The sequence below is a fragment of the Notolabrus celidotus genome, chromosome 13 (assembly GCF_009762535.1).
Source record: "Notolabrus celidotus isolate fNotCel1 chromosome 13, fNotCel1.pri, whole genome shotgun sequence".
NCBI lineage: Eukaryota > Metazoa > Chordata > Actinopteri > Labriformes > Labridae > Notolabrus > Notolabrus celidotus.
In genome coordinates, this window is record NC_048284.1 from 9,155,482 (window position 1) to 9,183,190 (window position 27,709).

The 27,709-nt window shown below is 39.4% G+C and overlaps 2 protein-coding genes across 3 annotated transcripts in view; one reads left to right on the forward strand and one right to left on the reverse strand.

Annotated features, from left to right (window-relative positions):
• Positions 1-7,018, reverse strand: part of lama2 (laminin, alpha 2) — a 283,442-nt gene extending 276,424 nt beyond the window's left edge. For both annotated transcript variants that reach the window (XM_034699953.1, XM_034699952.1), the window contains exon 1: positions 6,836-7,018. In XM_034699953.1, the coding sequence (XP_034555844.1) occupies positions 6,836-6,902 (67 nt within the window). In that variant the 5' untranslated portion in view covers positions 6,903-7,018. The remainder of the gene's footprint in view (positions 1-6,835) is intronic.
• On the forward strand, positions 6,108-26,837 carry LOC117824468 (vesicular inhibitory amino acid transporter-like). Its single transcript, XM_034699954.1, has 9 exons — positions 6,108-6,131; positions 9,238-9,395; positions 9,701-10,355; positions 19,336-19,472; positions 20,156-20,282; positions 21,662-21,864; positions 23,709-23,946; positions 24,162-24,324; positions 26,275-26,837. The coding sequence occupies exons 1-9, from the start codon at positions 6,123-6,125 to the stop codon at positions 26,592-26,594; spliced, it is 2,010 nt and encodes a 669-aa protein (XP_034555845.1). The 5' UTR covers positions 6,108-6,122; the 3' UTR covers positions 26,595-26,837.
• Positions 26,838-27,709: the final 872 nt, after the last annotated feature.

Sequence of the window (27,709 nt, forward strand, 5' to 3'; positions counted from 1 at the left end):
CCCATTGTGGACAAAGTGATACCTGTTATCTCTTCTTCAGTATATGTAAAAGTAGTGTTTTCAACAAAAACCTCACCCTGCTGTATTTTAACAGCAAGATGTATCACCCAATGTGATTATTTGCCATGAAAACAGCCGAAAAAGAATGTTTCTAAAGCCAAATGTCAATCATGTGGTCTGACACCTACCCCCTCTGAGTGGTTTAAGGCATTAAAAATGACAACAGAGAAGGTATGAGTGTGGTTGTTTATGGTTTTGTTTGCTTTTGAAGGTCATAAAGAGGCATCAGTGTTGGTTTCAGTCTGTTTCTCCTCATAGTGCCTTTAAAGTATAAAAGTAAAAGTAATGTAAGGGGAAAAAAATGCCATTAAGGACAAAAGCTTAGGTTGCGCCACAGGGGCCTATAGTGCACTACCCCACCTCCCAAAAAAAACAATTTTTCTAAAGGCCATAATGACTATAATGTTATATTAATATGTTAATGTATCATGTTTATACTTCTCATCCAACCACAATCAAATTCACTCTATCAGGATGGCATGATTTATCTGGATTTGTTTTTGTTTTTTAATGTGTGTTTTTCTGAACGATGACAAGCCGAAATTAAAAAAGGGTAACAAGGCTTTTTTCTTTAAATGTAAGGAGTAGAAAGTATAGATAATTGCGTGAAAATGTAAGGAGTAGAAGTAAAAAGTCGGCTGAAAAATAATTACTCCACTAAAGTATAGATACCCCAAATTTCTACTTAAGTAAGTTAACAAAGTATTTGTACTTGTTACTTGACACCTCTGATCTTTTAACATCTTAATATAGTGTCACAGTATATTCAATTTAACCCCCCTGTATAGATGTCAGGTATGGGTAAAAGAGTTACTGATCCCCAAAAATATTACATTGCCAGGTCCTGAACATGTTAACTCCTGCTGTAAAGTTAAGCATCTTAACATTGGGCTTGATATGGCTTGACTCACTTATGGAACCTGCTTCAAGTGGCCATATGAGGAACTGCAACTTTTGACTTTCTCTCAAGAGGCTCCCATTTAGATGATGTTGTAAGATGTTAGGCTATTTCTTTACTTAATAATAAATAACCTTGAGTTGTTTTGCTCTGCTTTATGTATTTTTCTACCATACTTTTCCTACACACTACGTTTCAGAGAGGGAATACTGGACTTTTAGCTCAATATGGTTATCTGAAGTATTAGTCCCAGGTAACTTTGCAGGTTTTATGAGTTATCATAAAGAAAACTTGCATTGAATTTGTTACAGCAATGCTCAAGTGTATATCTGTGCATTATCAGCAGTGTTTCTTTTTCATGCAATATACAATTTTGCTTTAATGAAAATGTTCAGATAACTTTATTTTCATGTGTTGACACAACGCTGTGAAGAGTACACTCAACTGCTTATATCTGCTCATTATTGCTTGTTTTGTTTGTAGTATATTTCCACTCTGCTGTAAATACTGTCAACACCATTACAGTAGTGTGAACAGAAGTGACAGTATGTTTGTCTATATTTATTCCAATCCAGCTCCAAAATCCAGCACTCATGCTTCCATAATCTGCATTCATCTGCATGTTTTAACTTTGTATAATTCTGCGATATAACCCGCTATTACAGCACAAAGCAAACTCAAACAAATGATTGTGCATCCTTCCAATTTTCCTGATTTCTTCTTTGTGATGTCCTCGCTTTCTTCCTTCTTTCCTTCTCTCTTATTTTCCAAGACATTGGATTGATCATATTCAGTAAATTTGGGTCCCTGGCTGAGAGAATCTGAGAGCTTTCCCTCTGGTGTATTCTATCAAATCCGTTCAGCTAAGCTCGGCTGCTCTCACATTAACATAGCAGACTGAGATCAACATATTTTACCAACATTATGACATTGGGTTGAAATCACCTCATAAAAATGTTGATTTCTCTGATGGGCAGAGAGACCCACTCTGGATTCGTATCACATCCACTATGATACCCCTGGTGACTTCACATCACATCACATTCAGCCCGGCTTGGTTAAACCCACATTAGCATAGACCTATAAACACATCTGTATCTGCTCTGAGGAGACCTTTCATCGACAAATTAACTTTTTTATGTATTTTTCTCTCAGCGTAAATCCTTCCAAGAAGAAAATATTTTAAAGGATCAGGCTGCACCTTTGATTATGCCAAAGTCTGATAAACCTCAACAGGGAAATCAATCCTTTTTTTCTCAACCTTCTTGATATCTTTGCTTTTTAAAGATGCAGTAGGAGGTTTCTGCAGGCCAGCGATAATATGAGTCACCTAGACTGGCTAAATAAAAATGTTGATTTCTCAGTTGGTTATGAAGCCTTGTTTGGCTGCACTTAACTCTGTTTTCTCCAGTGAGTTAACTGGAAATAAGGTGAGTACCAGTCACATTAATACACATATAACTCCAACAGGACAATTTCTCTGGAAGAACTTATCTAAATTTCCCCAGTGACAGCCAAACATTATGAAACTTTACTTTTTATGAATATGTTGTTGGGCTTTCAGAACCAATGCATAGTCCTGACTCTGGTCCAATATAAAGTCAAAACTCAAAACTATTATTGCACAAAGAATCCCGTCTGTGCACCGCAAATTCCAAGTTAAATTTTGCTGCTTTTGTTGTTGAGTAAACAGAAATTATCTGGCCCGTAGTGGAATAAGTTTCTGACTTTGTATTACTAATGATTGCTATATTTTAAGCATCGATTGAACTGGCAACTCACAAATCTGTAAAGCGCAGCCCACTAATCAAGTGTTCAAATCTACCCCCGGTTGCCGTTGGCCTAGCGGCACCCATGTGTTTCTGAAGCGCTGCTTTGAAGCCAATTGTCGGCCAAGCCATATTGGAAATGCTGAAGTCGACCTAACATCTGTCGAGCTAGTGTGAGGTAAAGAGGCGGGCTTTGAGCCTCCTAGCTAACGGCTACTGTGTTTCCGCCTGTCAATAAACTCAGCTGTGTCTCTCATTATGGAAAATTCGTAATCTTAACATGTTTGAAATTGTGGCGTTTTAAAAAAATTCACCCCCTGTGCAGTGTGTGCCGATCGAGAAATGAGCTATCCAGAATACACTTGTTTTTTGTACCAGGCTGTAAACATGTTTATTTCTGCTGTAAAGATCGGCTTTTTTGAATTGGTGTGTATGTGGTTTCAGGTACTTGAGCCAGCCTCAAGTGGAGATCCGAGGGAACTGCAGTTTTTAACACTTCCGCATTGGCTTCAATTTTCGCTTGGTGCACCCCATATACAGAGGCTATAGTCCTTGTCACAACAGCGCGTGATCGACTCCCAGCCTTGACCATTTGCTGCATGTCTTCCCCCCCTCTCTACTCCCCACATTTCCTGTCTCCCTCCAGCTGTCCTATCAAATAAGGCAGAAAAATGCCCCAAAACATAACTTCAAAAATCAACCCTTACATTTTAAGGCTAGTCCAGAAGCATGAAAGACTGTCAACTGTCATTATGTTTAGATTAAATTACTGATAAATCAACATCAACTGAGCCCTTCTGACGTCACACAAGTGATAAGGGCTTCAGACAAACAATATGCAGAAGATCTCTAAAGCCTTCAAACCAAACAAGACAAGCTTGTTGTTCATGTATCATTTAATCGCTCAAAGGCCTTCAAAATTTTCGTTAGGGCCCTTAAATGATGATTCATTTATCATCATGTTTGGTTGAGTGCCAGTTCATCAATCAATTCTGCAAATATTCTGCAGATATGCCTGGGAAGATCAAGAGTCTACAAAATTCAAGACTCTTCCTCCAGTCATTCCTGCAAATTCACTGGATTTTTCTGTGATGCTGCCAGAAATTTAAGTCACTTTTCCATGAACAACAACAATGTTAAAATCTCTCTCGTATTCTCCTCTATCCCTCTTTCCAACCCCAACTCGGTCAAGGCAGATGGCTGTCTAACATGAGTCTGGTTCTGCTCATGGCTTCTGCCTATGAATAGTATGTTTTTCCTTGCAGCTGAAACTTGCTAAATGCAAGGTGTAAAAAGGTGTTCTGCTCATGGTGGATTAACATGAGATCAGACTGGATCTTATCCTGTCTTGATGTTGGGTCTTTGTCAATAATATAACAGAGTATGGTCTAGACCTGCTATGTTTGTAATAGCATCTTGAGATAACATTTCTCTCCAAAACCGGTACAAAAACGTTGTTTATACTGACAAAAGTGTCTCAAAAAACCTCCATTTCAAATCAGTTTTTTTGTTGTGGTATGCGTTTAACTAAAACATCTCAACAGCCTTCAAACTCGTCCTCTCTCTCATGCCATTTGAACCCCTTGTCAACCGGTTCCACTATCCTCCCTCCATCATAGACATCACCTTCAATGTCTGATAACTCTTGAACGCACCCTCCCCCCTCTCTCCTCTCTGTGTCAGCCCTCCTCCTCGTCTTCTTTTTCCGATTATCTCCCGGTGTCTCTCGGAGCTCTGTCGCTGATAGAGAGCATGCCTGGTTGACACGACTGGTAATGAGGCTCTTAATGTAGATGGCCTCTCACGCCCTCTCCTTCTCGCACACATGCACACACACAATATGCTGATACACACACCTCCTCCCCTCTGTGCAAGAGGTCCAAAGCCATCCTGGGTTAAACAGTAGCTGAAGATGCTCTGGAGAGGATAAATACAGAAAAAGCATGACAAGCTCGAGTTTTGTCTCACACTTCAAGTGACACATGCAAACAAACCCTGCATACACACTCGTATATCGAAACAGCTTCATGCTTTTGGAAGTGCTTATTTTCCTCTTCTAAAACTGTCCAATTCTACAGCATTCCCGTGATTAAGTGGCACAATTTGACGCATAATAAGCAGCGTGAATATTTTGACTCTTATTGTGGCCCACGTTATATTGATTTGGTCCCAGCTGTCAATCCACATCCATGCTGAGGGCATTGCTGCTCATTTCTCATTGTCGACACGACCCAAACATACAAAGCACATAATTAATCTTTCAAAACCTCACAAATACGCAGCGTAAAAAGAGCAGCGCTTTCTCTCAAGTTCATTTCACGACTCAATTTGACCCCTTAAATGAAAAAATAAACAAACTTTGATTTTCTTCCTTTTGTGATATCCAGGCATGCATCGCAGAAAGATTTGTTTTTGAGGTATTCATTTGAGATTTGTGCCTGCAGCGGGAGCAGTGGATAAGAAAAATACTTGTTTGTGGTGCTCAATTGCTTTTAGAAATTCAACATCAATATGTCACATAGGAGGCTTGAGGATGAGGTCTGTGATTTATCTGTTTGTGGATATATCCCATGAAGATTTGGACAAAAGAGAAACTATGCAACTGCAAAAGTGCAGAGGATATTATGGATAATGATACGTCCAAGTATCAAGCTGATGAAATGCAGGGGAGCGAGGCGGTGGCTATGGTAACTCATCAAAACAGGCTCTCCATGCATAGAGACTGAGTCCTTGTTCCAGCAATACTGGGTTCAACTCCAACTCTTGGCCTTTTGCACATGTCATCCCCAGTCTCCATTCCCATACTTTCAAACCTATCCACGGTTTTATCCAAGCGGCAAACTACGGTCTCAAAATATGAAGCAGATGCAGAAGTGTTATAAACTGCAGTTCATTGAGCGTCCGCTTGAGGCTGGCTGCAGAAACACCAGAAACCACATCGGTCCAAGAGCTGACGTGACGTCACAGATACCACATCCATTATTAATACAGTCTATGGTGGTAACTTATCAAAGCAGAGTCTCTCCATGCATAAAGACTGAGTCCTTGTTCCAGCAATACAGAGTTCAGCTCCAACTCTTGGCCCTCAACCCCAGTTTCAATTCCCATACTTCCAAACCTATCCACTGTTTAATCCAATAAAGGCCAGAACAATCAACCAAAGAGATAACCAGGAGAAATCTGCTTTCTCAAACAACCCAGCTACAAGGATTAAGGGTGTTTTAACACCTATAGCTTGTTTGCTTTGCTCAAGGCTTAGCATAAACTGCAAAAAGGTCATCCAATGACATCCCAGATAGCAAACTGACCCCACAACGGATCCGCAATGGAGGCATCATACTGTCTGGAGCGCATCTGCAAAACGCATCCGGATCGGAGTCCACTTGCACAGCGGAATGGGTCAGGTGCGGAAGAGATCTTTTCAGGATCCGATCTGGATCCAATTTATATCCGTTATTTTGAACTTATTGCAGGGCCCTTGTTTAAAATGGCCAATAGGCCTACAAAACTATATAGGAATCCAAAAGATGTTGACCATTAAAATTATCTTATGACCATTATTACTGAAAATTTGATCAAATAGTAAGAAAAAGTTCTTATTTAAAAAGTGAGTGGTATTAGAAGGCCCCCATACTGTTCAGCTATGTCAGAGTCTCTAATGTTAAAGTCCAACGCTTTAAATTGATGTGAAAGAATGACAAATGCAATAAAAGCATACAACATGAACCTAAAAATAAAATAAAAATCAAGTTTCTTAATGACTGGTTCTTACAATAAATGCTTGCATGTCTTCTTCATGCCACTTTCTTCAACTTTTACCCATTCAAAAAAAAAGCATGATAACACCAGACTTTGGGTAAGTTGTGAACAGGGTCATGGCAGAGGATAAATGACCTGCTTATGGCCTGAGGGGACGAAAACTTCCAATGTATTAAGCCAGTCAATGCAAACATTCAGTCAGCTGTTGGCAGATTCGCTCATTAATGGAAATCGGAAACAGCTGTGAGTGAATGAACCCCGCGAGCTCAGCTGCCGTAAACGACCTCAGCAGTGTCGTATTACTCTGCGAATCGATCTGTAGTCTTATCAATGAAGCTTCTGAACTCACCTCTCTGTTGAGAAAGGCAGCATTGCCATAGCAACGCGCTCAGTAGCACGAGCCGGAGTCGCGTCATGTTCGTCCCAATCTGAAGTTTGATGTGTGCCGCGCGCGCCGTGGAATCAGTGGCTTGTCCTCGTGCGCGGCTCTCTCTTGTGTTGAATGACTGGGGCAAAAAAGTTTCACAGAAGTTGACCCAAACTCTCTCCCTCCTTCCTCTCTCTCTCCCTCTCTCCTTCTCTCTCTCTGTCTCTCACTCCTCCTCCTCTTCCTCTCTCTCTCTTCTCTCCAGGTTGAAAGTTGGGACAGAGGGAGGGAGTCTGTAATGAAAAACACATGGAAAAACAGAATAAAGGAAATCAAAGTACCACAACATGGTTGGCTTATCCTACGAACCATAGGCTAAGGAGATAGATAGATAGATAGATAGATAGATAGATAGATAGATAGATAGATAGATAGATAGATAGATAGATAGATAGATAGATAGATAGATGTGTGGAACTTAAAGCTGCAGTTGATAGGATTGGGGTAAAAAAAACTGTTCTTATTTTGTCCTGTGTTTCGCAAACAAGTCATAACACTTATCAACAGCCATCAATAAATGAGGTATTTTGAGATTATGGCGAAATACCTCTGTATTTTCCTATGCTTCTGTATCCAGCAATCTATAAATTCCAATCGCTCCCGTCAGCTCTGACCAATCAGAGCCACTCACCTAATTAGTCCTCCTACATCGTCCTGATTGAGTGTGCACTACGATTTGTTTGTGGGCAGGGCTCACAGGAGCAGAGAGGTGGGGAGAGGGGTGTAATAAGAGGGACATCTGATGTGGAGGGGTTTTGTTAACATTTGAAAATCTCTCCCTGAACTGATGTTTATTCCAAGACTACCAACAGCAGCTTTAAGTCATATCGCCTACCAAAATCACCATACTATATGAATTATTAATAAATACAATTACAAATACAATAAAATTCTTGTATCAGAATATCCTTAAAGTATCAATAGGGAAATTAACTATTTAACATTTCCTAATCTGTTCATGTTTTAGTGGGTTCCAACTGAACACTGAGCTCATTTGAACTATGTAGGCCTGCTTTGAAAACTGATGTTTATTCAATTTATACCATTGCATCATATTTTCTCACTTGATGTGTTATTCTCCAAAGATGTCCTGAAATATCCATGAAAATAAATATAAAATGTAGTAAATGTATAAAATTAATTTCTAAAATGTGACTAGAAGTAGAAAGATAAAAAATGATGATGAAATACTGGAGTAAATAACCTAGAATGTATAAATAGCATCAATTACAGTGTAGCTCAGGCACATGGATACTTTAAAACCCCTCTGCAGTTAGATAAATTATGTAAAATGGATTCTGTCGCATGAGTACTGAGCTAAAATGCTGAACTTGTAAATAATGTTGAAAGTTAACAAAATATGGACATGTGAATCCGTCTACTGACACAAAACACTGAAACCGTAAAATGATTTTGAAGCACACTTATAGTTTGTGTGGGTTTTTTTGCAGAACAAGATACATTTTGAAAAATATGAACTTCAGAAGCCACAAATCAAACCAGAAATTGCACCAGAACAGCTTCTATTACCAAAAAGAAAGAGCTAACAGTGAAAAGAAAACAAGGAGAGAAGTTGAAAAGAAGTAAATGGAGCTTGGAAAATAGTTCAGAAATCAGAGCAGGAGTTTAGGTCCTGTTGAGTTGCACATTTGTTCTATGGCTCCTCCTGCTGCCCTGCACAGCTCACCACAACTCTGGGGCAAAACTGAAGCAACAGGGTTTGACCCTCTATAAAAGCACTGCAACATCTACCCACAGACAACTCAGATGGGTTAAACTGTGTACATTCTAAAAAAAAAATCTAATTCTCATTTAACTAAATAGATATTGTTAGATGTTCAAAATAAAGTTCATAAAAGTGAAATGTGAAACTAGTTTAAGTTGAAAGTTAAAGTATCTCCATTTGCCTAACCAATGATGGTTAAAAAAAGTAGCTGAAACTTAGTTTTTGTGGAAAAAAAATAAAATGAAAAAACTATCAAACACAGACATTCATGTCTGCAATTTAATAAGAACTTATTGATTTAATTCTGTTTTATTTCATCAACATTTTAAAAGTTTTATTCCTCAAAATGAAAGTGTATTCAACTTTTTTCACCTTCACTGTATCCCTGAGTGATCTGTTTACTGTTTGCCCCTTCAGCCAATGAAACACTGATATATTATAATGTTTCAGCTCACCAACTTGTCAATCACTTCCTACCTGTGCATGTCGTTGTGCTCAAGCAGTTGTGTGTGTCTGTGTGTGTGGTTTTGTTGCAGTGAGTTTGAGTGAGAATTTGTGTACTGGTTTTTTAAATGTTTTCAGTGTCAATCTCTAACAGACCCTCAGACCTCCAGACACAAGGAGGCTGACAGTGCCGACAGTGAGGCTGAAGATGAGCTCTCATCTTTGGACTCGGAGCTCAGGTCGGCCCTGGGGTGCTGCTGGCTCTCTGTGGGGCTGGGCTGTGTCGAGGCTGCAGCTGGACTGGACATCAAGGTGAGTCACATTTTGATTTATTCATTTGTAGATTTATTGTTTGACTGATTAAATATTAATATATTGAGAAATAAAAATCCTTAAAAGGTATAGTGTAGTATAGGCAACTTCTTACACCTATGAAGTTCACTACACAGAAAATACTATTGGAAACATCAAGAATTTAAATGCTTTATCACCTATTTTACTATTTAAAAGAAGTTCCATCAATGTTTAACTGTTTAAATCATCTTTGTTTTCTAACTGTTCGAGTTTAAGGCCAACACCATTGGTTAGAGATCTAATGAATTATTTTGATCTTGCAGGTTTTTCCAGGAGGATGAAGAGATGCTGATTTTAACCCACAGTGATGAGTTGAACAAAACCTACAGTGAGGACAGCCGAGTACCGTTTGACAAAGCAATAAACCAAAACAAAGCAAGCTCTGATGATGCCGGAACAACCAGATCATCATTAAGACATAACAGCTTGTCTCCTAATGAACAAGATAATCTCACAAGGATGGAGAGACCAGATTCTACCCCAAAAGAATCCACCAGATCCCTGTGCCAGGAGAGTCCACCCCTTAAAGAAACCAGAGCTACTGTCATCTCCACTGGACCCAGAACAATCACAGTAACATCAGCTGTTTCCTCAGCAGACTCTCACAAGGTAATAAATGACAGAGGTTATGGCAAAAGAAAGAGATCTGCTGTTGAGATGGAAGCTGATGAGATGGGACGCAACAGTGAGGAGAACCCCAGTTTCACCAAGAACCAGGATGGCAAGAGAGGATCCTACAGGGTGGTGGGAAAGCAAAACAAAGAAGAGACTGTGGCAGGTACGAGCCTCAAAGAAGAGTGTGCACAGGCAAGTTTGGCTGGTCCAGTTGAGAGGTTGAGCACTGACATCTCAGTTGTGAATCCTGCTCCCACCATCACCGCCTGGGAGGCCGGATGGAACGTCACAAATGCAATACAGGTACACTTATACACAACACTTGCATGGTCTTAAACCTTTTTCAGGTATGAGATGAGAAAAAAAAAGTCCAATAGATTCAGATAAATAGATTATGTGAGAAATAATGCAAAGTTTCGGGCTGCATGGTGGTACAGTGGGTAGCGCTGTTGCCTCACAGCACGAGGGTTCCTGGTTCAAGTTCCCGGTTGGTGTGGAGATTGCATGTTCTCCACCTGCATGCATGGGTCTCTCCGGGTACTCTGGCTTCCTCCCATAGGTCCACAAAATCATGCTCACCCAGGTTAATTGGTCCCTCTAAATTGCCTGTAGGTGTGAATGGTTGTCTATCTCTGACTTCCACCCGATGTCAGCAGGGATAGACTCCAGCTGCCGCCCCCGAACAGGATAAGTGGTCAAGATAATGGATGGATGCATAGAATTTTGCGTTGATGAATTCTTTTGTGATCTCTCTTGAACATGCTGTGTAGAGCAGCCTGGACTCTCATCTAGGGATTACTCCTGCACACGTTTACCTCCCACACTGGAAAAAATGCCCCTCCAAAAACAAGAAAAAAAATAGAATAAGTGAAAAGTTGCTTGGTACATTTTTTAAAAATAAGACGTAATATTTAGAAAACTGTGATCTTAGAATTAGCAGGGAAAACTTATTTCAATCAATATTTTACCCGTGTTTTAAAGCTTGGTGTGTCAGAATAAGCCAGGAATGCTAACAATTAGTATTTTTTACACTCAAAAAAAGATTTTTGCACTAATACATTTCATGTCAACTTCTTTTTCTGAGATATATTCACTTTAATTTGAGTTGTATTACAGCAACACTTCTCTAGGTGTAAGAGCATCTTGTACTTGAAATAAGATTACAAAGTTTAATTTGACCATTTTGAGATATAATGTCTTCTCATAGTGAGCTGGATATACTAATATTCAGTCATGATGTTTTTTAGGATAAGCCAGCTATGCTCAAAAGTAGGTGTTTCATTGTGTGCATGTAGTTTGCATGTAGAGGATGTATATTTTTATCTGATTTAGAAGAAACAGTGCCTGAAAACTGTAACCCACCCTTAAAAAAACAACTTTTCTTTCTTTGATCAATAGAGCTGTTTTCTGATAGATTCTCAAATAAAATACATTCACTTAAATCAAGTGAAGGGTTTGTCTTAAAGCAACATTATCCGTCCTCTACAAATAAGAACTCAGCTTGAAAAATGTATGAAATGTAAAATAAACCTTGTTTCTTCTAAACTCAAAACAAGATCATTTCAAGATTGTTTGACTTAACAAGATATTTAAGATGCATTTTCTTAAAACAATCAATCAATCAATCAATCAATCAATCAATCAATCTTTATTTGTATAGCGCCAAATCACAACAAACGTTATCTCAAGACGCTTTTACAAACATAAGAGGTCTAGACCACTCTATGTCAAATTATGAACAGAGACCCAACTTCAAGACAGGGTAAGACTCAATCTTACCCCACCTTAATCCATCATGAGCATTGCACATCGCAGTATTTAGCTAGTTACAGTGGTGAGGAAAAACTTCCTTTTAACAGGCAGAAACCTCGAGCAGAACCAGACTCATGTTAGACAGCCATCATGCCTCGACCGAGTTGGGTCTGGAAAGACAGATAGGGGGAGTAAGAGAGAGAAGTGATAGTGATGAGACGAGTCGTAGAAGCTGTTGCTGCTGGAGTCCAGCATGTCCGGATCAGCTGGAGTCCAGATTGTTCGCAGCAGGAGGACGTCTACAGCAGCTCAGAGGAATCTACGAGACAATGGAGCTCAGGGACTCCAGAAAGGTCTATGGTTAGTAACTTTAATGGAACAGGTGTCTGCCTCCCGGACCCTGACTGGTAGATGATTCCAAAGGAGAGGGGCCTGATAACTGAAGGTTCTACCTCCCATACTACTTTTAGAGATTTTAGGTACAACTAGCAAGCCTGCATGTTGGGAGCGTAGAGTTCTAGAGGGGTAATAGGGCACTATGAGCTCTTTAAGATACGAGGGTGCCTGATTTTTAAGGGCTTTGTAGGTTAAAAGAAGGATTTTAAATTCTATTCTACATTTTATTGGGAGCCAGTGTAGAGAAGCTAGCACTGGAGAAATGTGCTCCCTCTTCCTAGTTTTAGTCAATACTCGAGCTGCGGCGTTTTGAACTAGCTGAAGAACCTTTAGAGACTTATTGGGGCAGCCTGGTAAGAGGGAGTTTCAGTCATCTAACCTGGAGGTAACAAATGCATGGACTAGTTTTTCTGCATCGCTCTGAGATAGGAAGTGTCTATTTTTAGAAATATTGCGCAAGTGAAAATAGGCTGACCTTGAGATTTGCTGAATTTGGGAGTTGAAGGATAAATCTTGATCAAATAGGACTCCTAGATTCCTAGCCGAGGTGCTGGATGCCAGACTAATGCAGTCTAAGGTCAAGTCACTCTATCTTGCTCAAATGTTACTTTCTAAGTAAATTCAACTTAAATCAAGTGGGATAAGACATTTTGACTAAAAATGAGACAATTTCGCTTTTTTTAGTTTTTGCAGTGCAATTTGAAAATTTGAAAACATCTAACATTTTAACTAAATGTTTTGAAAGCATGAAAAAAACACAAAACTTCATGTGCCATCTTCAGTTTTGTAGATTCCCCTGTTGTAGCCAGCAGTGTCTGTCTTTCACATCTTCCTGTCTTTTCTCAGCTGTTTTCGTCTCCTCTCTTGTTTTCTTTAAGTATACATCAAATTTATCTGACCCTTTACTGTGCATTGATACCATCAGGAAATCAAGATACAGCAAACTGTTGCTATGAAATTGTTATGTAACGATGAAGCACTCAACACAGCTGTGTAAAAACAGCTGATAACAGTCTATTTAACTCAGAGGTGGGTTGAAACTGCAGTGCAATAAATGGTCCCCACAGTCATGGAGCACTTTTGTCTACCCAGATAATGATAGTGAAATATTTTACCTGTATGTATGGTCTTAAATAAGAAAGAAAATCCAGTTATGAAACACAACTGTTTCTATTATTTTAATGTAGGTTGGCTGCTGTGCAACAGATCTCTTAGTTTGTTTTTCAGCAGCAAACTTGAAAAATGTCCTCAACACAGCTTATTGTCTCTCTGCCTCAACAGCTTAGCCACCAAGCTTCACACTACATCCAAACCACACTTAACCTGGAAGACAATCTAATCTCCTCCCATTGTGTTAATATTACCAAACAATGCTTTGTGGCGGTGCAGGCAGTTTGTCAGACTCTCCCCACGCTTCATAATCAAATAAAGCGTGACTCCAGTTGCTTTATATAAACAGAAAAGCTCCCATACAGTCACAGAGTATTTGTGGCACTAATGCTAATAGCTTATTGTGTTGTAAATGCAGAGCTATGTTCAACTGCTGCACTCATATAAATGTGTTTTTTTCACTGCAGTGTAATTGAACAGCATCAGTGGGTCTGTGGGGAACATTATGGCATCAGGGCATCATAACAGCAAATGTATGCATATGCACAGAGACACTGGCATGCACACATTCCTGTAGGAGTTACATCAAATGATCTTGCATCGGATTGCTGCAACACATATGGGGTATGATCAGCGTAAGCACTGTTTTTAGACTATAAATAAATATATGAAGAAGAACATATGATATTTAGAAGATAACCAAGTGTTTTATGTGCTCGGTTTATTGATGCCACTCTCTTTTTCAGGGTGCCAGCATCATTTGTTTTTAAGTTTTCACCAGAGACAGAGTGTGTATGCCAGAAACTCTGTCTCTGATGAAAACTGAGACTTCAACATATTCCATACAATGGATGGAAATTCCCTCATCACAGACATGTTTCTTATTTTTCAGTACTTCCAGTTATTTTTGAATTAATCTGGCTTTAAATCAACACTTTGGTTCATATGTTGTCTCTATCTACTGTAATTCTTCTGCAGCATGCTGTTTTTTTTTTTTTTTTTCCAAATCTGCTGAAATGGTATGAGCTTCTTTCCGTGGCTCTTGACTTGGTTAATGTTTTATAGGTTATTCATTACCTGCAGCACTCCTGTAATCAGGAACCTTAACCAAATGGATTGCTCATTAATCCCTGAAGTTGGGGTCACAGAAAGGTAAAGCTAAGGTGACTTCATTATGAGGAGAAGAGTTTGTATTATAGGTGATGTTTCAGTGGACGCTTGAAGTGTTTAAAAGTGAGTTGTGGATGATGCAAAGAAAGATAAAGGATTGGAGATTATAATCAGATGTATGAACACCAATCAGAGCAGTGATGACAGAACAATTTGTAAAGGGGCTAACAGATGTCCCCATAATGAAAAAAAGAACAGCAGCTTTATCTCCTATCAAGGCTAAAAGAAAAATATGTATTTTCCGGTGGTGGTTTATTGATGCCAGAATAACTGACTGTCTGCCAGCTTAATACAGTTTTTATTAGAGAGCAAGTGTGCTGCCAAAAAACACACAAAAAATAAATAAATTTAAAACAGCTCCAGCTCTCAGGGCTTTCTGACTTGGGAATATTATGAGACTAGTTTTTTAATTCCAACCTGACTGTTAATGAGACAGCTCCTCTTCGTTTTTCTTCATCACAGATTAGAGATGTGCAGCTTTTGTTCCCGAGAAAAACTGATGTTGGTTTCACTGGCGATGATTATCAGTTTTCTGAGTGACATTTTATCTTAAACCGGGATGAAAACTCCAGATCCAAGTTCTAAATTGGGTTTTTTTTAAATCCAATCACAAGCCTTAGGGAAATGAGGAGTGTTCCCATTTTGCTTTTGGAAAGATTGCCGTCAGAAGTTATTTGGTTTACAACGCTGCCAAATACATCACGAGACCCTGCAGGGGAAGTGATGCTGGATAAAAAGCTGCAGGTTAGAGCAGCTTTGGTGTCATCTTCTACCAGCAATTTGGTAGATAACCTACTTTTTCATTACCATTATTATCCTCACCTTCATTGTCTTTGCTGTGATCATCTTCATCAGTAATATTGCCAGAGGGTACCCTGATGATGTCATCGGGTTAGCCGAGCTTGTGCTCAATGCTGAACCTTCATAACAAAAAGTCAATGCAAAATCAAACTATGAGGTTTTGGTGTTGTAAACCCCAGGTCATCAGAATCAGTGACACTTCATCGTGTTTATGTATTAAAGTTAACTACAATGAAAACCCCTTCACTACTATATTTGATGCTTAGACCAACTATGATTAGCATGCAGTGAGATTGAGTGTGCTTGGACTGCCAGTTAGGGGCAATGATGGATAAGGATGCATCAAACAATGCTAGATTTGGAGGTTTACTTCAGGGGGTGGCTGTTGGGTCCAAGGTGATCACCAAAAGTCAAACCAGATTAACACACACTGGTGTGTTAATCCAACCCTGATTTTATGGCAAATGGGCAACACATATATACAGTAGAAACTATTTATACCATTAAAACTACACAGTTTTCACAATTAAATTAATTAATTAATTAATAACAACAAAACAAAAAAAAACATGGAACTATGAACAAGAACCAGGGTGGTTGCCTGCCGCTGCTGTCAAATAAAAAATCACCAATAACCAGACAGAAATGTAGTTAAAATAGTTAAATTACAAAACAATATTACCAGTGAGATCAAATAACATCTGCTCTTTTGGGGGTAAGAAATATAATCCAGTTGTTTCAAATTTGGTAAAAATTTGTCCATTTGGATTTTTAATTGATAGGTCAATTTTTCCATCCTAAATATCTCAAGAGTTGATTTTTTGATACCTTTCAGAACCAGGTTCTTTAAAATGGTACCATTCCATTTTTCATACATTTGAAATGAAAAAAAGTACTGGAGTTTATAAAAAGAAACATTTACCTTCTTTTTTTTCACCAAAAGCTTCCCCACCATTAAAAAGGCATTCCAGAACCCAGCACTTCAGAAGCCTCCTCAAGTGTTGCCATGCTGTAACGTCGTATCTCTTTGTGAAAATGACAAATTATGAAATATGGCCTTATTTTTGGGACCCTAAATTGTGGGCACAAACAAAGAACAGAGCGGGATGTTTCTGTTTGGCTAGTATTACTTACTTATAATGCTCTGTCAAAGAGATTTGCCAATCGTTGATGTCACGATTCAAGCAATTATTTTTTAAAATTTGGTTGTTTCATGTTTGTCTGTTACAGGCATTAAAAATGACAATATACATATAAATAGCCAATCTTCATGCTGATAGTCTGTTTTTCCCTTTTGTAGGTCATAAAGAGGCATCAGTATTAAATCCAGTCTGGTTTATAACCAGCTCAAATATACTCACAGAAGCTTTAAGGAAGTGGTATAACTTTTGTCATGGTTCCAAAAAAATGTCCCTTCTTAAATGTTGACCTTTCTGTTTCTTGTTTGTCTTTGCTCCATCCTGCTGTGGAGAGACATTTCTCCATCAGTGTTTGTGTAGAAGGCTTGTGCCTGCATAAGATATTATGTATGACCTGAAGGGCAGCAGCTGAAATCTCATACCTGGGAAGTATAGACAGGAGCAGTGAATGTGTAATATTTTCCAGCATATGTCACTGAAATACCAGAGCTGTCTGGTGGCTGATATAGAGCATGCATAGGTTTGAAGGGCATACCTGTATGTGTTGGGTCGGTATTACCCGAATAAACAGATTTTTAAGGTGTCAGATTATGGCAGGATGGAGCTGAAAGAAATAATCAGGGATTTTTTCCTGCCTTTATTCTACCTGTGTGTGATTGCTTCAGGAATTAGCTGGCAGAAACACACAGAAAAAAGAGAGCTGGGAGATGAAATCAGATACCGGAGCGTCAGATTTCTCTCAAACTGCTGCTTTCATCCCCAGCAGCTCCATTTGAACATCAAAGCTTTATCAGCATATGCCTGACAGACACCAGTTACTAAATAACCACTTGAAAGCGAGAGAATGTGTCTGTTTATGCAACCACAATATATGCTCCTCTAACTGTATCTCCATGTTCCAACATCCCAAACACAGCAGCTCCATCAAAGCAGCTTCATGTCTCCTCTGATCTCCCCTCGTTCTCCCCCTCTTCCTCCTTCAACCTCCTGCTCTCTATCCGCACCTATCCTTCTCCTCTTCTCCTCTATCCTCTTCATTTCACACCTTTTCTGCCTCTCTTCCCTCTCCTCATCTTCTCCTTTTCTCTCTGGCAGTCACTTCAGTTTTCTCTTGGTAAAACGCCAGAGCTCTCCTCCTCCTCTTCCTCCTCCTCCTCCTCCTCTTCCTTCTGCTCCTGCTGGTCTCCTGCATCCTCGAACTATACTCCAGGCATCAGGCCAAAACTCTCCTCTCGCCTCCTCATCTTCCAACCAAGAGCTCTCCTTTCTTATTTTTCTTCTCATTCCCTCTTCAGCAGTCTTCCTGTATTCTTTTCAACTTGTCTTGCAATGAAGTTGTGGATATTTTTATTCTGAATTGCTTTTCTTAAATTATTTCTTTCAGTGAGTTCATCTGTGTAGAATGAGCATACTGCAGAAGAAGTTTGACTTAGAATTCCCATGGGCACACTGTTCTTTGCACTTTATTTTCAAGCACTAACAAACCACAGTAAAAGCAAAACACTGTGATATTTTTATACACATTTCTTAAAATGTTCTTACACACGTGTGTATTTATTTTCCTTTGTTATCATACTTTGCTCAGTCAACTTTTTACCTCCTCTGCGTTACATGATACTTTAACACAATCATGACAGATCTTGAATCCTCAAATATAAACTGAGGCTACAGAAGGTACCAGGCATAGACTGTATATAAAATCTCTCGCTCGGCTCGAAGTGAGGCTGCCACAAAAACTGCTCCCCCTAGTGGCTGGCTGTAGTATAGGTAAAAAACTCCTTAAATGGGGTTGCGGTCACACTTTAAAAAATAAATACATTTCGTACGAACGTTTCTCACATCCATATGTAGTTATTATTTGACTGTTTTATGTTCAAGGCCTCTTTTTTCTGAAAAGTTTCTTTTTCGTTAGTAATTAGAGGTTAAAAAACAGCTCTTACATGCTTTGATTGACAGCTGCCATAGATTCACACAAATTCCCTACTGCGCAGACTCTGGCTGCAGAAAATGTACAAGATGTCTGCGTTCTGGAACGGGATATTTTGGCTTCAAAACCGTACAATGAGAAAAGGCGGAGCGACGCTGTCCATTATATATACAGTCTATGGTACCAGGCCTTTATATGAAGCAGGCTTATATTAGAGGCAAGCCTTTATACAAAAATATCTCTGTCTGAGATGTAAAATTGTTCATATTTTATTGCAAAGTGAGGGCCTGATTCACAAAAGGATTACGCTGCATTTGTGCCCCTTAACCTTGCAATAGCAATGCTATATTCAAACAAGCCTCTTTACATACATTCCTAATTCCCGACAATCAGTGCTAACAGCCAGGCGCAGTTGGAGTAAAGCTTTTTGCGTCTGCTGAGAGTTGTAGGTAATTTTCTGGAATATTTACAACCGTCACACTGAAAGTTTTCATTGATCATGACAACAATTCCACATCTGATGACGTAAAAAGATGTATAAAAGTTACTTAACACTACTTTGACATTACTACTATTATAATAATCTGGCCCAAAATCAGTCTGGGGCTGCCCGGGGCTCAACCACCTGAAATACAACCCTAAAAACAATCCCACACACACTTTAGTCAGGATATAATCATGTTAACTTTGAAGTAATAACAGGCATTTTAATATGGGACCTCTTTGAGCCAGCCTCAAGTGGAGACATGAGGTACTGCAGTGTTTGCACTTCTCTGTTGGCTTCATTGTTCACCCAAAGTTGCTGCTTGTTTACAATCCATGAATCTAGTTTACAAACCCTGCAGTTTCATGCATTGTGCTGAAAAACAAAGGAACAATAATGACTTGAATAATGGCGCAGAGGAAAGGAGCATTGTAGTGTATGACTGCTACCCCCTTAAAATTGCGCATCTAAGCTTTTCTGTCCCTCTCTTTTCTCTTCCTTCAGGGTATCTTTGTGTTGGGTTTACCCTTTGCTCTGGTGCGGTCGGGGTACGTGGGTCTTGTCATGCTGGTTCTGTCAGCTTGGGTCTGCAACCACACAGGGAGGATCCTGGTGGCCTGTCTGTACGAAGAGGAGCAGAGGTAGAGGTTTATTGGATCACATGTATTTAACGGATCAGCAAAATGCAACATGATTTCTTTCTGTTTCATTGCTGCTGCATTTCTTGGCTGAACATGCAAGTGTGCTGGGATCTTTGTTTCCTTGTCATGACTTGGTTTGACTAAGTTTGAGTTCATGCAGCACCTCTATAAATTCAGATAAGGCAATTTCATTTCCCAGAGCAGAGTCTTACTCAAATTAATTCCCTCTTTTCTACTCAGACTCCTCCTCCCTGTGTATGATATGAATACAGAAAAGAGAGACATGTTTTTCTTTAGTAGTGCTAAATCTCAGACATACTCTTCTACCGCAGCTACGAAGAATGTTAATGTGTTGTTTGGTAAAACTGTAGTTTACTTTGGCTTTATTTCCTTGCAGGGTTCAGTCCAATTTAATTCTGATTCAAATTAGTTCCATGGAGCTGAGTTTGATTTTGAATACTCCTTGCCAGCTGTGAAAAAAACACCTTGTTGTGATGACTTTAAAACACTGGAATAGAAGCTTCAGCACAGCAAACATTTTTCTGGGGAAGGGTTTTTTTTGTTTTTTTTAGATGTCTTCTATGAATGCATAATTCTTGATGACTAATTGCTGTACCTTTGAAAATAGTGACAAACTGTATCAGAAACATCTATCATAGTAAGTAAATGTTTGTATCTTTCAGTGGAGAGTCTGGCTCCAGGTCAAAGGTCAGAGTCCGACACAGCTACCAGGACATCGTGGAGGCCTGCTGTAAAGGACTGTGGCCAAACTGGCCTGGACTGTGGGGATGGATGGTGAATGTAGCTCAGGTAACACACACATGAATCTACTGTACGTTTTGGACTGGATTAAAGAAGTAGACCATGACACGACTCATCTGGAAGAATGATTTTGTCTTGGTTTTTGAGCCAGATTTGGCCACATTTAAACAAGATACTTATGATTCTATCCTGAGTGGCAAGTTGCTGCTGAAGTGATTTGTCAACCACAAAGTAGACAACAAGCCCTAAATAATGTCCTATGGAATATGGTCAATTTGGTTTAAATAGGACCACAATTTACAAAATAAACATAATGCTGCAATCAAAGGACTCTAAACAATGCAGCTGAGACCTTAAACTCATCAGTAATAAAAAAAAAAATTGGAAGTTGGTTTGTTTTCTCATAGGCGTATGGAGAATCAGACTTCCTTTTGAAACTGGGTAAGTCTTCCCCTGCTGGTGATTTAAAAAAAATCAAGAATGATGCACTTTGTCATTGCCTTTACGTTCAAGTTCTTACATCCACTTCTTTAACTCAATCTACAATCAATTTATAAAACCAACATGCACATTATTTGTCCTATGAATATTACTCTGCATCATTGACTGTGTTTAAAGATGGATGACATGCCTCCACCTCCTCCCATTGCACAAAAGTGAAGCCAAAATACACATTCCCACAATGGGCACTGACATAATGTGTATTTAGAGCCAGGGCCTGTGCACTAGAGATCAACCAGTGGAGCTGCAGTATTGACATCCCACCCCAAACCAAAACGCGCATTTAATGTAACAATAAAAATGGCAGGAACCCCTCATGTTGGTATGGACCACAGCGTTAGAGACTCTAGTGTCCGTCATGAAAAGGTCAACGACTGTTGTGCTTTTTGTGTTGCTGTATAGCTTATGAAATGAGCTATACAAATAAAGCTACCTTGCCTTGCTGTTCCAAATCAAAACCAAAATTCTCCAAAAGAACAAACACTTTCTCATCAATCAACATGGTAAGAGTTAACTAAAATGACAGAAAACATGTTTGACAAACTTTTCTTTGAGTAGAAAGACTCTTAATTAGACACTTTATTTGGGTACTTTTGGCTCGTTAGTTGTTTGTTGAAATTCTCTTCACATCCAGACAGAAATCAATACATGATTACCTGGCTGTCTGACCTGTTTACCTGCACACACTCTGGGTCATCTGTTGCTTGTCTGCTGTGATTTAAATACCCTCATTGTGCACGACAGGGCCTTATACAATCTAGCAGGCTAGATTACACAGTTAATTAGGCAGAGCATTTTTAACTTTAGGTGGAGCAGCTTTTGTATTAAGTTTCATACCTTAAAGAAAAGCATACTCTTGTGTTAGTTGTTGAAACGTGCCTATAAGAGCTTTAGATTCTCATCTTGCACCCTGCTCTGTTCTCCAGGTGGTTGAACTGTTGATGACCTGCACCCTTTATCTAGTCGTGACCACCAGCCTCTTGTCCGACAGCCTATCAGGGATGACTGTTCCGCGATCAGTGTGTTCTCTGGTGTCTCTGATCTTCCTGTTGCCCTGCCTGCTGCTGACTGATCTCAGACCTGTCTCCACCCTCAGCCTGCTGTGCTCCCTGGCTCACATACTGATCAGGTGATTGAACAGAAGCTTCATCACGTTAGTTCTTAGAGTAGTCAATTTAGAGATCTTAGAGCCTCAGCTGACACTCTTACCTCTTCTATTAAATCAAGACAACAAAGCGTTCAGTGTAATCCACTCTTAATTTCTTGCGATCATTGTGCAGCTGCTGCTGGTTTCACTGTCTGCTCCCACCTGCTTCAGGCCAATGTTACTGTGTGTTTAAATTCATTCCACATGCCAGGTGTCTTGGATTAGATCAGGAATTAGGGTCTGTTTTATATGTTCTCCAGCCCTGAGAACCTTCCACTTACTTTTAGCTTTTTATGGCTATTTCATTTTGTGTTGGTACCTATTCTCAGTCTATTCCCATTTAAAGAAATGTGTTTGGCTCTTTATGGTTTTCTATATCTGTCGCTGTCCAGATTAACTGTGAATCACCAACAGGAGCACAGGTGTAATCACCAAATCACTAACAAAAAGCAGGTGTATATATGATACATGTAATGGTATAGATTGCTATTGCTATATATAGATATAATAATAAATCAGTAGGGCGAGATAACATCAGACATTACAGTTACTTTCAGATGCCTGATGGTACCTTAAATTGAGCCAGAATTTTTTTTCATTTTTGGTCATTTTTTTGTTTTATATTGGATTTTTCTACAGAATAGGATAAATCACTGAAAAAAAAGATTAAGGTCTGACTTTTTTTCAATTCTGACCATTTCTCAGTCAGGGTTTTTGCTTTTTCTCAGAAGTCTACGAAACTGTCAAAATTGTTGGATCAAAGTCAGATTTTTGATTCGTTTTTTCTCAAGATCTGAGAAAATGTCTAAATTCGGGTGGGAAAAAAAAAATCTGAATTCTGACTTTTATCTCAGAATTCTAGTAAAAATGTCAAATTTCTAGGATTAAAGTCAGAAAAAAAGGTAGAGATCAAGAAAAAAAATATTTCAGTCTTCTTTTTTATCTTCTATATGTTTCTAACAAATAGGTTTCTTTATGAAAAGTGTCTTATGCTGTTTTTACAGACTAGGTGATTTGCTTTACATTAGTATTCTAAGATTAAATTAAGTTTATCAAGAAATGATTCACTTTCAATATGACAGCTTTTAAATCACACTTGTTCACAGCATTGAGCCAAACCTCTTTAAGGTAGCCCATTTTATTCTAGAATCATTTAAATCATATCTACAAAATATGAGCATTTTACTTTTTACTGAAAATCTTTCAGTTTCTCTAATGTCTCGAAAGTTAACAAATCTTAGGATGCATATTTTTTGGAAAGCAACTTAATGTGATTGAAATGTACTGCCCCTTTCAAACTTCTGCTTGTGTTTGTTAAATTTCATTTTCACAGTATTTGTATTCTGTTTTTATAGTTGTGTGTCTAATGGTAGGACTTAAGTTCTGAAACTGTGAGATATTGCTGGACTGTCATGAACAAATCCATTTTAAATTACTGGAAAAATCCAGGCCTTTTTTTTTTTTTTACTGGTGTATCAAATCCTTGAATCTGATTGGTCACTGCTCCATGTCAGCGGCCTGTTATTTCTTGTGAGCACACTGTTGCTATGGATGCATCTCTGATTACAGACAGGAATTAATCTCATCATATTAACATAAAGAAACAAAGATTGGTGGATTTGATGTTGGTTTGGTGGCACCAAGGAAAGAGACAAAAACAGTAGAGAAAACTCCTTCACAAAAACGGAAGACATCAAAAGCTGTGTTTAAATACTGATGAGTGGAGTGTGTCACATACCTTCTCACCATACATCACCCCTACGGATGACCTCTCCTTTACATGCTTCATTACAGCCATTAACTGTTTTCTCCTGATCCTGCGTCAGCCTGTTGGTCATGCTGTACTGTCTGAGCCAAGCCAGCAGCTGGTCCTGGTCGTCTCTGTCACTGCCTGTGGACCCGGAGGACTTCCTGGTCTCCGTTGGCGTCATAATCTTCTCCTACACCTCACAGATCTTCCTCCCTCCTCTAGAGGGCAGTATGCAGGACAGATGTCAGTTTAATTCCATGCTGGGGTGGACCCACGGTGCTGCCTGCATCATGAAAACTATGTTTTCTTTGCTGGTCAGTGACACAGTTTACTGTCTTGTACGTTTCATTGTTGCTTTTCTGGGTTTTTGTTGTCAAACTAGAACTAATTTCAGGGTTGTTTAGAGCCACTCAATCTTTGTATTTGGCCTGACATCTCACTGACAAAGGTAATTAAGGGATTGAATGAGTGACAGGCAAATGGAGTGATTGATAGACTGATGGCATTGATTTCTTTCTTCCTTCATTAGGCCGTGCTGACCTGGGGAACCGAGACCAGTGAGGTCATCACAGACAACCTGCCCTCTGACCTCCGACCTCTCGTCAACCTGTGTCTGCTGGCGAAAGCCCTGCTATCCTACCCTCTGCCTTTCTACTCTGCAGCAGAAATACTGCAAACATGTCTGCTCAGAGGTGATTATTATTGACAGATCTGTTTCTTCTATGCAAATGACTGACCTCGTCTTGTGTACAGTATGTCTTCATACATAAAGCATAGTTCCTTTTGGCTATGTATCAAAAAGACTAATTGAGGATCATCAACATATAAGTTACACTGACTGATTTCACAGGGCTTTGGGAAGCTTTCATTTCTGTCTTGTGTTCCTAGATAGAGCAGAAGTCTGTAGACTGGAGGCTTTTAATGCCTGGAAGGACAATGAACATAGAAAAAGTTAATCAGTGAAGTTCTCATGCTGTCTCACTGCTTCCTTTCCCTTGATCATGACCTCTAACTGCCCCAGAGGTCAGTTGAACCTCTGGAACCGAGATACCGAAGCCTTCAGTCTTTATAATGAATAGGGTTGTATTAGAGTCCTTAAACCTCAAATCCAAGTCAGGATGGCTGTTTTACGAAAAAAAAACTATTCACTGCAGGAGTTAACTTTTCACTCTACACACAGTAGAAAACACACTTCATTCACTAACATTGGATACTAACTGATAGTCTGGGTGTGTTAGGAGATTTAAATGATCAATGAAGATGCAGCACTGTGTGTAAATGCACACAGATGCTCTAAATTTGGCTTTAGCTGAATCACAGCAGGTGTCTTGAACAGAAAATGCCTGAAACTCACCTTCTATTAACCAACAACTGGGCAAAAATCTTGGATCCAGTGGTTCAGCCAATTTAGAGGCTAACGTTAGAAATAACTTACTAACAGTATGTAATAAGGCTACCTGAAGTGCAGCACTTTAATGAGTGCATCCTGGACAGATGTCTGTTTAAGAATGAGTCTTAACCTTGTTGGTTCTTTAACATATTGCACATGTTGCACTGCTCTTGCTGCATTTATTCTAAAATATTTGAAACCAAAATGAAAAATTTGTTGAGCTTTTTTTAACATGCTGGCACAAACTGTAGCTGACCAAGACGGCACAAAGTATTAGGGCCTCATATAAAAAAATCAAACAGGCAATAAAGTTGTTTTTTTAATTAATGAAAGTATAAAAGAATAAGTAAATATATTGAAGTTTGAGTCCTCCTCTCCTTTCAATTCCAAGTCACTGATGCTCAAGTCCAAATCATGCCACATGTCCTGAAAATCAGGGCTTGAGTCAGACATGACCCAGTGGTGGGTATCATGTACTGTATAAGGGTATCATCTTTATAAGGCCAATGTTGCAGCTGTATGAATAGATGTAATACAAAACCCCACGACTAACCAAATGTTCTGTGTATATATTTTGCTCAATAACAGTCCGTTCAATAAAGAAATCTAAATCTGTAAAAAATAAGCCGCAGAACAGCCGCCTGCCATTTGACTCCATTTAAATGCTCGGTGGAGTAATTCGGTATTTACTGTCAACATATGCCACAAAGACTGAACTTTTGTAGTTATTTACTGTCAACAGGAGCTGAGGTCATGAGATTACCAAGTAATGTAATTTAGTTTCATGATGATCATTTTTACAGAGCAAATACAAAACAAATACACAAATAATGATCCAATGATATATTAAGATGTGAGGAACTTGTGATGCTAGAAATATGTCTCAAAGTGATAAAAAATAAAGAGATGACATGTAAATGCAAACAGAATCATAGAACATAGAGGGAGAGTGTAACCCAGTTCATATTTGTGCTAAAGACAAGATGTAGTTGAAAACAGAACACAATAACATGCATAACATAATCCAGATATGGCAATCATAGTTTTCATGTCCTCTACAGCTTTGATTTAAAACACAGTTTTAAGTTCTTAAGCTAAGCTATGTTAATCAGAAGTTAGAAGTTCCCTGTTTGGATGATCTCATCCTGAACAACAGAGTGACCCATAAACACAAGCTGGTCACAAGCTCTACAAGTCCTGCTGACTAATTCCTGTTTACCCTTTCCACATCTCCTCACTCATCTCTTTGCAGATGATGTCATCTTGCCATACTCCAAACACACAGGTTGCAGTGTGTCTCGCCAAGCCCTGTTGGTCCGCAGCGTCTTGCTGATGACATCATACCTGCTGGCCCTGATAGTTCCCAGGTTCTCCCTGCTGATGGGTTTGACAGGCAGCGTGACCGGGGCAGCCATGACGCTCATCCTGCCTTGCCTGTTTCACCTCCGACTGCAGTGGAGACGTCTCACTGTGACACAGAGAGTGGTGGATGTGCTTATACTGTGTGTAGGGCTCGTCTGTAGTGTGTCTGGTATGATCTGTTCACTGAAGAGACTGCTGGGGGGACTGTAGGATGGATGGATGGATGGATGATTGGATGGAGGGATGGACAAATGGACGGATGAATGGATTACAGATGGATGGATTGACAGATGGACAGGAGTATGGAGAGATGGATTGACAGATGGACGGATGGATGCATGGATTGACAGATGGACAGGAGTATGGAGAGATGGATTGACAGATGGACGGATGGATGCATGGATTGACAGATGGACAGGGGTATGGAGGGATGGTTTGACAGATGGATGGATGGATGGATGGATGGGTGGATGGATGGATGGATGGATGGTTGGATGGATGGATGGATGGTTGGTTGGTTGGATGGATGGATGGATGGATGGATGGATGGATGGATGGATGGATGGATGGATGGATGGATGGATGGATGGATGGATGGATGGATGGATGGATGGATGGATGGATGGACGAATGGACGGATGACGGATGGACAAATAAATGGATTACAGATGGATGGATTGACAGGTGGACAGGGGTATGGATGGATGGATTGACAGCCGGACGGATGGATGGATTGAGTAACAGATGGATGGATGATGGATGGATGGATGAATGGTCAGATGGTTGGATGGTCGGATGGTCGAATGGTCGGATTGGATGGATTCATTGGTAGAAAACTGGATGAATGGGAAATGGATGGATGGATGGATGGATGGATGGATGGATGGATGGATGGATGGATGGATGCATTGTATTGGATTGAAGATTAGATAGATAGATGAATGGATGATTGGACTGATTGGTAGATTGTCAGACAGATGAACAGACAAAGGCACTAACAGATCATTTGACATATTTATTCTTATATATCGATTTCATGAAATATATAAATGCAGATCTGTAGCACAACATATAATGTATGTTTTTGTCTTTTTATTTATGTCATTGAGAATATCATTTTTTTTCTTAGAAATCCAGAGTTTGTAGATTAATGGAAAAAGGTCTGATAAAAAAAAGATGTTCTGAATATAAACTTCAGCCAGGATAAAAAAAGAACAGTGTGATTATTCCCTTGGGTTTTTATTATAAGTTATCTGCACATAGTGAGACATTTAGTAATCTAGCTGTGTGGTAGTTGAAGCATAAAGGCGCCATGTGTTTGAATG